Consider the following 12,221-nt stretch of genomic DNA (forward strand, 5'->3'; position numbering starts at 1 on the left):
TTAAAGAGGTGGGTACCAGACAGTGCATTTGGAAGCCAATTCAGTGGCCACATTTTCTACATAACACTAGTTGACTAAAAGGGGAAGTGATTAAGACTGAAGTTGGAGTAGTAGTCTCATGCCAACAGCAAGAAAGGCATTTTAAATTTGACTTTCTGCACTTGCACAGTATTAGTAACCCTTCACCCAGTCACGTATGCAGTATAGTCCTTCCTAGGTCGTCAGAGCAAAACCTTTAAGCTTTTCACTTTTAAGATGAGTTTTACTTTTTCTGGTTTTGCCCATGGAAAAGGAAACATCTTACGTCCACCTTGTCAAGTAGTTCAGGATCTTGTATGTTTCAATCAAGTCAGCACCTCTCAACTCCAGTGGCTACAAGCCTACTTTGTCCATTCTTCCCTCGTCTGACAACTCACTCATTCCAGGTATTCATCTAAAATACCATCTCAAAATTGATTTCAATTGATTTCCATCCTCCTTTAAATGTGGAGACTAATACTGTACACAGTACTTCAGATGAGGTCTCACTGATACAGGAGCATAACCTTCCTATTTTTTAATTAAAATCCCTCATAATAAAAAGTAACATTCTGCTAGCTTTCCTGATTACTTGTATTCTAACCTTTTGTACTTCATGTACGAGTGAAAAAATCCCACTGTATCCCAGAGATTTGCAATTTCTTTCACCATTTAGCCAATGTGCTTTTTTTTAATCCTTCGTGTCAAAATGGGTAACTTCACAATTTTCAATTTTATATTCCATAATCCAGATTTTTGCCCACTCACTTAGCCTTTCTACATTCCTTTGTAACCTCCTCTTTTTGTCTTTACAGCTTACTTTGCCATTTTGTCATCAACAAAATTAGAAACATACCTTAGATCTCAAGATCCAAGTCATTATAAATTCTAGCACAAATTCCTGTGGCACACCACACTTTGCCAACTTGTCAATCAAAAAGTCACCTATTTATGCTTACTTTCTGTCTCTTATTACTTAGCCAGTCATCTATTCATTTTGATACGTTTCACTCTAACCCTTGAGTCTTTATTTTCTGCAGTAACCTTTGACAAGGAACTTTATCAGATGCCTTCTAGAAATCCAAATATAGTACAGTTCCCTTTACCCAAAATACATTATTTCAAATTGATTAAATATGATTTCCCTTTCAAAATAGCATGTTGGCTGAGCCTAATTACCTTGAATGTTTCAAAGTGCCTCACTGCGACATTGTTGTTGATGACTTTTAATGTTTTCTCTGTGTTAGATGTTAAGCTAAATGGCCTGTAGTTTCCTGCTTCCCCTCTCCTTGTTTGATTAAAGGAGTTACATTTGCTACCTTCCAATCTAAAGGGACCTTTTCTAAATATAGGGAATTCTGGACAATGAAAAACAAAATATCTCTGACCCTTAGATGAAGTGTGTTTAGGTGTATTTTGAAGCCATTGTTTACTCCACCATCATTAATTATTCTGGGTTCCACTTCTCTGGTGACATTCTGAGTGTTCGCTTTTTCTTAATCACTTTTATGCTCACCATTTACATGTTACCATGCCCAACTTCATTTCTAAGACTTGCTGAACACACTTCCTTTCATTTTCCATGTGCTGTTCATTTCTAGTGTTTGTCCGTATTGGTTTTAATGGATAACATATGTTTATTGCAGTATTATTCATCAGTTATGTTTTTATCTTGATCAGGGCAAAGAAGAAACATCATAGTTTTTGGTTGTAAAAGAGTCTGAGTCCTGTTTTGTTCAAGGTCTTCTCTATGACTTGACTATATGATCTAGGGTGACATTCTTAGACAGGACTGAGTGAGTGTTACACAGCTGGTGATATTATTTGGGATATCAGAGTGCATGTTCAGTGAATATAAAAGGATCCATGGTACTCTTCTTAATGCTATCCTGGCCAATAGTTTGAATATTATTATATTAGAATCCAGCATTATAATCAAAACAAAATTGGTGAAATAAGACTTTGTCAATGAAAACTGCTTGCAATGATTGACAGTTTCAGCTAAAACTAGATAGTCTGCTTAAATTGTGCCAGTGACTTCAATCGCTTTGCTGCCACTAGATGAAAATTACACATCCTCCCCTAAAGGAAAAGCAACTGGCCTCGAACTAGTACCTGTCTTTTTAGTAGTATCTGTCTTTCCAATAAATCAATAAATCGTGGAAATTGCTGAAAGTAATATAGCTGGTTTCAATCGTTTGTGCATTACATGAATAATATTTTAGTGTATTGAATTCCGTGCTTAGTGTTATAAATCAGGAATCTCTGTTTCAGTTTTGCAGTTTGCTAATATATTGCTTGTGTGTTCCATTATAGCTCTGGCAATGGGCCTCTGTGTAGCCATGATCGCTTTTGTACGATTGCCAAGTCTTAAAGTTTCCTGCTTGCTGCTTTCTGGACTCCTCATTTATGATGTCTTCTGGGTAAGTTGCAGTGGAGCATCACCCCTCTAATTGCTTTGTTTTTTAATGTAGCTTTGTTATTAACTACACAAGCACAGGTCAACCCCCCCCCTCCCACCACCACCACAAAAAAAAGTATCCATGGGTAATATGTTCTAAGACCTATTGCGGATATTAGCGAATGCTATCCTTTAAATGGGAAATCTACCTTCCTGGCAGCCCCCCCTGGAATTACTTCTCGAGTGTGCCATGTAATATTTTCAGGCTATGATAAACCACAGATACTATAGAAACTGAATCTGCAGATATGTGGGCTGTCCTATATAAACGCATTCAGTGAACTTTTATCTTTTTAATTTTGCATGATGAAGGTGCATTGCATTTAGTTCATGTAAAATCTTCAACATTTCATGAAAATACAGTGACCTCATGTGTGTCAGTACTTAATTGGAGATGTCCTTGATATGATGTATGAATTTGGGAGACTTCGATTAGCAATTTATTTTTATAAATGTTTGTTTTCCCTGATTCACTGCCCTATCCCGTGTCTCCTGGAGGAGGTGAGTCATGTTGGGTCACAATTACATGCAAAATTGGTACATCAATCAATACCTATCCATGAGCCTTGAAACAGTGCCAGTCATCTGAAGGGTTATTGGTGTCCAGAATAATCTTGTTCTCACCTGACACACATAACCAGACTTTCTTCTGGGTTGCTGAATGTAAACCCTAAATCCTGAGGATTTCCCTTTGGCAAAGTAAATCCCAGATCAAGCTAAATTCTGTCTTGAATCGTTCAATTTAATACCCCACTATTCAGTTAACTTGATAAATAGTTGAGCGATTTTATTGGCCAACTTAATGACTCAAACAGCCCATTTTACCCAAACTATTTTGGGAAAGGTGGCAAGGTACAGGATGTCAACTTCAAAAACACTCTCTTCTATTCAGTAATCAGTATTTAAGTTTGAACAAAATGTCTTTTTGATGTTGTCCCTTTCATCTTGATTTAAATTGTTTACTTAATAATGACCTTGATTTACATATTACATATCTGTGGCAACTAGGCATAATAAATTTGCCATCTGAGCCCTCATGAGATTGCTGAGATGTGATGCCAAGCAGTGTTTATAATTAATTACCTCGTTTATATTTTTGTATCTAATGACATTCTTGATCTGTACATTATCTTATGCAATGAGTTTAATTTATAAGCATTTACAACTGCTGTGGTCCAGTAGTTTTAAAGAAACTTTGAAAAATCTTTGAATAAAATATTTACCATTTTAATTATATTTTCATAATATAGTGGACTAGCTACTATTAGTGTATCAGGTCGATCTTGGAATTTAATAATTTGTGTATTCGTATCCCATTTTTGTTAGCCACTTTGCCAAAGTGCTCTCTTGTTCCAGTTTGAATTCACCAACATTGTCCTCTCTCATTGCCCCTTGGGTAGTTTGTTAGATTTGCAGTTGGATCTAAACTGTCCATTTCCCTTCTAACTTCTGCATTATTGATGGAGTCACATTTGGACACATGATTAATATAACAGCTTGACTAACCAACCCAACTATCTGCTTCTACTTTTGCTTCATTATTATTCAGCAGCATGATGTCATAACTGAAGTAGAAGGAATACACTGTTTTCTTTTCTAATCCCACTCCTCCACTGGTCATGACAAACTTTGTCACCAATCTGGTTAAATTTAACCAATTATACAGGTCCCAAACTGTTTCAGCTTCAGTGTTAAGAGCAAATCAGTTTTGTTTCTTTAGTCAACAGTAAATGACTGGTTTATTACTAAACCAAAGAAAAATGCAAAGATTATTGACATTTGGATTATACAAAAATATAACTGCTATTTTTTAAAAAAGATGCATTCACCTGGGCAGAAAACAAAAAAATGCAAACTCAATGTTAACTTTAAATTACTTTGGCCAACTATTAATTAATTGGGGAATGATGGCTTAGTAGTATTATTGCTGGACTATTAATCCAGAAACTCAGCTAGAGTTCTCGGGACTTAGGTTCGAATCTTGCCACAGCAGATGATGGAATTGAATTCAGTAATAGGGGGTCGGGGGGTGGGGGGGGAGAAAGATCTGGAATTTAGAGTCTAATGATGACCATTGTTGATTGCTGGGAAAATCCATCTTATTCACTAATGTCCTTCAAGGAAATAAATCGACCATCTTCACCTGATCTGGCTATTATGTGACTCCAGACAGCCACTATGTGGTTGACTCTTAATTGCCCTCTGCAATTGCCTAGCAAGCCATTCAATTGTACCAATCATTACAAAGTCTCAAAAAAAAACCCAGAAACAGACTGACCACCTGGCATTATGCTAGGCACTGAAAAAGACCAAGGCAGAAACAGACCTGTCAACCTTGTGAAGACCACCTTACTAACACGTGGGAGCTGTCTCACAGACTAGTCAAGCAACAGCTATACCTTACATGACCTCCAGCGAGCCTGGATATGTCCTGTCCCACTGGCAAGACAGACCCAGCAGAGGTGACGGTGCAGTGGTGTACAGTTGGAAGGGAGGTGCCCTTGAAGTTGTCAACACTATTTCTGGACCTCATGACGTTTCATGACTTTGGGTTGAACACTGGCAAGGAAACCTCCCGCTGGTTACCACATACCGTCCTCCCATGGCTGGTGAATCAGTACAGCATTCGGAGGAAGCATGATGACGACACAGAGACACCAAGTGTACTGTGAGTGGGGGATTTCAATATCTGCCACGGAAAGTGGCTCGGCAGCAGTGCTGCTGATCAAGCTGGGTGGGTTCTAAAGGATGTCGCTACCAATCTGGGTCTGCAGCAGGTGGTGAAGGAACCAACAAGAGGGAAAAATATAGTTGAGCTCATCCATACCAATCTACCAGTTGCAGATGCAACTGTCCATCACAACATCAGTAAGTGAGATCACCGCAAGATCCTAGTGGAGATGAAATCCCACCATCAAATTACAAACAACCTTCCCCTTGTGTGGCGCACCACCATGCTAAATGGAACAGACTTCAAACTAACCTGGGCATCCATGAGGCGCTATGGCCATCAACATTAGCAAAATTGTATTCTGCAATCTGCAGTTTAAAAATGTGTTGCTGGAAAAGCGCAGCAGGTCAAACAGCATCAAAGGAGCAGGAGAATCAACGTTTCGGGCATAAGCCCTTCTTCAGGAAGGGCTTATGCCAGAAACACCGATTCTCCTGCTCTTTGATGCTGCCTGACCTGCTGTGCTTTTCCAGCAACACCTTTTTAAGCTCTGATCTCCAGCAGCTGCAGTCCTCGCTTTCTCCTGCAATCTGCAACCTCATGGCCAGACATATCCCTCACTCAACCATTACCATGAACTCTGGCTCAATAGAGAATGTAGGAGGACATATCAGGAGCAGCACCAGGCATATCTGAAAATGAGGTGTCAACCTGCTCAAGCTACCAAACTGGACTACTTGCATGCCAAACAGCATACGCAGAAAGTGACAGACAGAGCTAAGCAATCCCACAGCCAACAGATCAGATTTAAGCTCTGCAGTCCTACCGCATCCAGTCGTGAATGGTGGATAATGAAGCAACTCACTGGAGGAGGCGGCTTCATGAATATCCCTATACTCAATGATGGAAGAGCCCAGCACATCATTGCAAAAAATAAGGCTGAAGCATTTGCAGCAATGTTCAACCAGAAGTGCTGAGTGGTTGATCCATCTCAATCTCCTCCAATTGTCCCCAACATTGCAGATACCAGTCTTCAACCAATTTGATTTAGTCCACGTGATATTAAGAAACAGTTGGAGGTGCTGGATACTGAAAAGGCTATGGGTCCTGACAACATTCTGACAATAGCACTGAAGGCGTTTGCTCTTGAACTTGCTGCTCCCCTCGCCAAGCTGTTCCAGTACAGTTACTACTCTCGCATCCACCCAACAACATGGAAATTTTCCCAGGTACATCCTAAACATTAAAAAGCAGAATAAATCCAACTCGGCCAGTTACTGCCCCATCCGTCCACTCTTGACCATCGGTAAAGTGCTGGAAGGTGTCATCAACAGTGCTATCGAGCAGCACTTGCTCAGCAATAACCTGCTCACTGATGTCCGGCTGGGTTCCGCCAGCACCACTCTGCTTCTGACCTCATTACATATTTGTCCAAACATGAAAAAAAAGTACTAAATTCCTGAGGCAGCCCTTGACATCAAGGTTGCATTGGACTGAGTGTGGCACGGTGGCACAGTGGTTAGCACTGCTGCCTCACAGCACCAGGGTCCCAGGTTCAATTCCAGCCTTGAGCGACTGTCTGTGTGGAGTTTGCACATTCTCCCCGTGTCTGCGTGGGTTTCCTCCCACAGTCCAAAGATGTGCAGCTTAGGTGGATTGGCCATGCTAAATTGCATGTAGTGTTAGGTGAAGGGGTAAACGTAGGAGAATTGGTCTGGGTGGGTTGCTCTTTGGAGGGTTGGTGTGGACTTGTTGGACCGAAGGGCTTGTTTCCACACTGTAAATCATCTAATCTAATCATTTAGGGCAGCACGGTGGCACAGCAGTTAGCACTGCTGCCTCACAGCGCCAGGGACCTGGGTTCAATTCCCGCCTCAGGCGACTGACTGTGTGGAGTTTGCACGTTCTCCCCGTGTCTGCGTGGGTTTCCTCCGGGTGCTCCGGTTTCCTCCCACAGTCCAAAGATGTGTGGGTCAGGTGAATTGGCCATGCTAAATTGCCCGTAGTGTTAGGTAAGGGGTATATGTAGGGGTGGGTTGCGCTTCGGCGGGTCGGTGTGGGCTTGTTGGGCCGAAGGGCCTGTTTCCACACTGTAAGTAATCTAATCTATCTAATCTAAAAAGTAGCCCTAGCAAAACTGGAGCTGGTGAGTACCAGGGAGCATACTCTCTACTTGTTGGAGTCATGCCTGGTACATAGAAAGATGATTATGGTTGTCAGAGTTCAGTCATTTTGGCTTCAGGGCATCACTGCAGGAGTTCCTCGGGGTAGTGTCCTAGGCCCGACCATCTTCTGTTTCATCAATCTTAAAAATCACACCACGTCAGGTTACAGTCCTATAGGTTTATTTGGATATACGTGCTTTTGGAGCATTGCTCCCTCAGGTAGCTCTGAAAGCTAGTCCATCCAAATAAGTCTGTTGGACTATAGCCTGGTGTTGTGCGATTTTTAACTTTGTCCACCCCGGTCCAACACCGGTTCCTCCACATCAGTGCTTCATCAATGACCTTCCCTCCATCATAAGGTGAGAAATGGAGATATTCACTGTGTAATGTTCAGCACCATTCATGACTCATCAGATACTGAAGCAATTAATGTTCAAATGCAGCAAGATCTGGGCAATACCTAGGCTTGAGCTGGCAATTTTAGCCACACAAATGCCAGGCTATGTCTATCACCCAGATCCAAGAGACAATCTATACCCTGTCCCTTGACATTCAGTGGTGTTACCATTACTGAATCCCCCATTGCCAACATCCTGGGGATTACCATTAACTACAAACTCAACTGAATTTGCCATATAAACCCAGAAACTACAAGAGCAGGTCAAAGGCTATGAATATTGTGGCAGGTACTCAGTCCTGACTACCCATAGCCTGTCCATCATCTACAAGGTACAAGGCAGGAGTATGGTGGAATACTTCCCACTTGCCTGGCTGGATGCAGCTCCAACAACACTCAAGTTTGACATCATCCAGGACAAAACAGCAAGTTTGTTTGGCACTACATCCACTACCATCCTGAGTTGGAAATATAGAGTCACAGAGTTGTACAGCACAGAAACAGACCCTTCAGTCCAACTCATCTGTGCTGAGCAGATATCCTAAGTTAATCTAGTTCCGTTTGACAGCATTTGGACCATAGCCTTCTAAATCCCTTTCTATTCATGTACTATCCAGATGTTTTTTAAATGTTGCAATTGTACCAACTTTTACCAATTCCTCTGGCAGTTCATTCCACACACACACACCACCGTCTATGTGAATAAGTTGCCCCTAGACTCTCTTTTTAAATATTTCCCCCTTCAACATAAACCTCTGCCCCTAGTTTTGGACTCCATATTGCAGTTCCTTCACTGTCCATCGTCAATATCCTGGGATTCCCTCTCTAATGACATTGTGGGTTAATCCACAGCAGGTGGACTGCAGTGATTCATCACCACCTCCTCTTGGGCAACTTGGTCCAGGTAATAAATATTCGCCAACCAGCAACACCCACATTCCACAAAAAAAATGAATTAAAATAAAATTAAACTTATGAAAAAATGGATCAGTTATGGATTGTCTCAAGTGGTAGTCTGATTCTGAAGTTATTGTATGTTACAAGGTGCTAGCAATGTGGTGTCTTTGTAAAATAGTTGTAGCTGGCTGAATTCCCTTTGCTGGAGATGGTGAGGTAGATTCCAACAAATCCTCCAGGAATTGTCCATGAGTGATAAAGATGACATTTTGTGTGTTTTCAGCTCTCTCGCTTTGCTGAGAGAAGTAAAAAGGGGGCAATGGGCTATTTATTATTCCTTAGGCAGGTCAGATTCTCTCTGACATGGTTCTAAAAATTCAGCAGTTTAATCCATCCACAAACTAAGCTGTGCAACCTCTGAAAATATTCCAGACTGACTCCATCCATGCTAGTTTCAGGTGCACTGTTTGCTATTATCCCACGCCATTTCTTTGGCAAAGTCTCCTTTGTTTAAAAGTTCAAAGTATACTTATGTGTTCATATAATTTTCTTTAAAAAATGTCTGGATCATATCTCTCCATAATATTATGAGTAATATAATGGCTTATTAAAGCTATTCTGTTGTGCTCCATTGCACTGCCTCATTAGAATAGTTTAGTAATGATTAGCCCTCAAGAACAGCAAGTTCAAGCTTCACAGTGTTAACTCTTTTTGATAAATGAACATTTAAATTGTTTGAGTTTGATTAGGTCGGATGAAGTGGCAATGGTAGGGAGAGGGGCAGAATAGTGCTTTCTACGTGTAGCTAGAGCTGAAGTCCGATATCTATCTGAGGAACTATGGTAACATTGTCGCATATTCAAACAATCAATTATGTCAGTGTTCTAAATAACAAAGAAGTAGTGATTTTTTTTGTCAGATTGAGTAGTGATAAATCAGTCAACTGAAAAATAAAACCAACTTCTGAACACTGACGATTTGTGCTTTACTGAAGTTAACTGTGTATGTATATGCACAAAGTCAGGTGGGCTGCAGATGCAAATAACTAATGAGAATGTAGTGTAGTTTTGATAGTGGAAACTTGGCTCTGAGAAAGAGCAGCAGCAAGTTACTACAGGTAGAGTCATAGCAATATATAGCATGGAAACAGACTCTTTAGTCTGACTCGTCCATGCTGACCAAATAACCTAAATTAATCTAGTCCCATTTGCTAGAATTTGGCCCAGAAACCCTTCTACTGTTTATATCCCCATCCAGATGCCTTGTAAATGTTGTAATTGTACCAGACTCCTCCACTTCCTCTGGCAGATGCTGGAATCTTTACTGAAAACAAAAATTCTGAAACTCTGGGTCAGGCAGTATCTGTGGAGATGGAGCATTTTGAGTCTAGGTGACTCTTCATCAGAGCTGACCTCTGCTCTTGCTCTTAACCACCTCTACCCAAAGTGTCCCCAAATTCTGGCCTGCCCGAAGGCTTAGTGAGACTCTACAGTTTAGACAAAGGAGTAAGATGTTGGGAAATTTTTGTTATCTTTATATGGTGTGATTAGACAAAGGGACACAAATTTCTGAAGTGTGTTGAGAACTTTTTCGATAAGTGTATTTCCAACAAAGGAGGAGGCATTGCTGGATCTGGATTGCGGGGTGAGGTGGGTGGAGTAGAACAGCTGTCAGTAAGGGGAACATTCAGGGAACAGCAACCATATTATTAATACAAAAGAGAAAGTGCTGGAGAAACTCTGTGGAGAGCAGAGCCAATTTAACCCCTCCAGCCCGGTACAACTCCTTCAGAACTGGAGCCATTGAATTATTAATTTTAGATTAACTGGTAAAGAAATCAACAAGTTGGGGGGGGGAGGGAAGCAAATTTTGAGGGTTTGATAGTGAAGTTGACCTGAGTACATTGGAACAAAGATAGTTGGTAAAAATTAAAACAGACAAAACAAGAAGAAATGGTTTGGGTGCAGTTTGTGTTCCTTCCTACGTGGAGAAAGGCAAGACAACCAAAACTGGAATTCCCTGGATGATGGCAGTGAATAAGAGTCTAGAATGCTGGTTGGTGAAGGGGATGACTTAATCCAGTCTTTGCACACTTTCTACTAGCATTTAGATACAGATTACAGGCAAGCAACATTACTTCTCACCTCTGACACACACGCACACCTATCGATCGCAGTATTTCTCTGTGTGAAGAGGCAGAATTGAAACTGGAGCAATTGTCCAACACCTGTTTGTATTAATAGACATTTAATGTGTAAGTAACAAGATGAAACAGAAGAAGTGGATGTACACCAGTTGCCAGGTTGGTAATACAAGTGAAAATCAAGCTGAATATTGAATCCAATCAAAGGGGAAGTAGAAGAGACAAAGTGCATGAAATAAACTCTCAGCTGACAATAGATGACATCTAAAAGTCTTCTGTAGGCGCATAAATAGGCATTCACTGGCAAGAATGGAGTTGCTAAATGACCAAATATGAGACCTATGCATTAAGGTAAAATATAGCTGCAGAAATAAATTGATACATTGCATCTATTTTTATTAAGCTAGATGTTACTTTCGAAGTCACAATGAAAGAGGCTGAAGTTGAATTACTAGATGGGCTGAAATTTGAGGGGGGCAGTTTTAACAAGATTGCCTTCATTTCACATTGATACAACAGCTGGAACAGGTGGAATGCATTCAGGCATGTTGAATGAAGTAAGGATGCCCAGTACCTATGCAACTTCCATCATTTTCCAAGCTTCCTTAGATGATGCTAGAGGACTGAAGAACTGCAAATGTCATATTTTTCTCAGTAATGGGTAAACCCAGCAACTACAAATCAGTGGAGTTGACTTGATTAGGAATCCTTTTAAAGCAAGAATCTAAGATACAGTTAAGTCATTTACAGAAGTGTATTAAAAGTACATGGTCATGTGTTAAAAGCAAATTGGACTCAACTAACTTGATTGAGTTCTTTAAGGTAACTAAGAACGCTGATAAAAGCAATGTGTTTACAGTATTTATATGGACTTCCAAAGATGTTTAATAAAGTGCTGCGTAATTGATATGTCAGTTTATTTGAAGCAGATGGAATACAAGGGTCAGTGACAGTATGGATATTACATTGGCAAGAAACAGTCATGATAAGCAGATTCTTGTGCTGAAGAAAGATATACATTGGTGGTTAGTACTTTGGCTGAAGATGACATAAAACTTGGAAATGCTGGTTCTTTGTGAAGCATAGTGATAAACTTCAAGACAATTAAAGACAGCTTGGTGGAATGGGCAGGCATATAACAGTTGAAATTTAACACAAATGTGAAAAAGGATGCTTCTAATTTCTTGAGCTGTGGGTGGCATTGGTTAGGCAAGCATTTATTACCATCACTGATTGCCTTTGAGAAACTAATAATGAGCTGTCTTTTTGAACCACTATAGACCTGGAAGGTAAGTATGCTGCTGGAAAGGAGTTTCCAGGATTTTGACCCCTGAAAGTAAAGGAAAGCAATCTAGTTATGGTGTATGGTTTGAAGAGGAACTTGCAGGTGGTGGTACTCCCATGCCACTGTTGCTGAAGATGGTTAACCCAGGGCAGTACCTGCGTAGCTCTGCATTGATGGCCTGAGA

At 40.6% G+C, this 12,221-nt stretch overlaps 1 protein-coding gene across 1 annotated transcript in view; it reads left to right on the forward strand.

Moving 5' to 3' along the window:
• Positions 1–12,221, forward strand: part of sppl3 (signal peptide peptidase 3) — a 205,687-nt gene that overhangs the window by 167,450 nt on the left and 26,016 nt on the right. Inside the window, exon 7 of the mRNA XM_060843725.1 lies at positions 2,335–2,441. Within this exon, the coding sequence (XP_060699708.1) occupies positions 2,335–2,441 (107 nt within the window). The remainder of the gene's footprint in view (positions 1–2,334; positions 2,442–12,221) is intronic.

This window comes from Hemiscyllium ocellatum, chromosome 24 (assembly GCF_020745735.1).
Source record: "Hemiscyllium ocellatum isolate sHemOce1 chromosome 24, sHemOce1.pat.X.cur, whole genome shotgun sequence".
NCBI classification, from domain to species: domain Eukaryota; kingdom Metazoa; phylum Chordata; class Chondrichthyes; order Orectolobiformes; family Hemiscylliidae; genus Hemiscyllium; species Hemiscyllium ocellatum.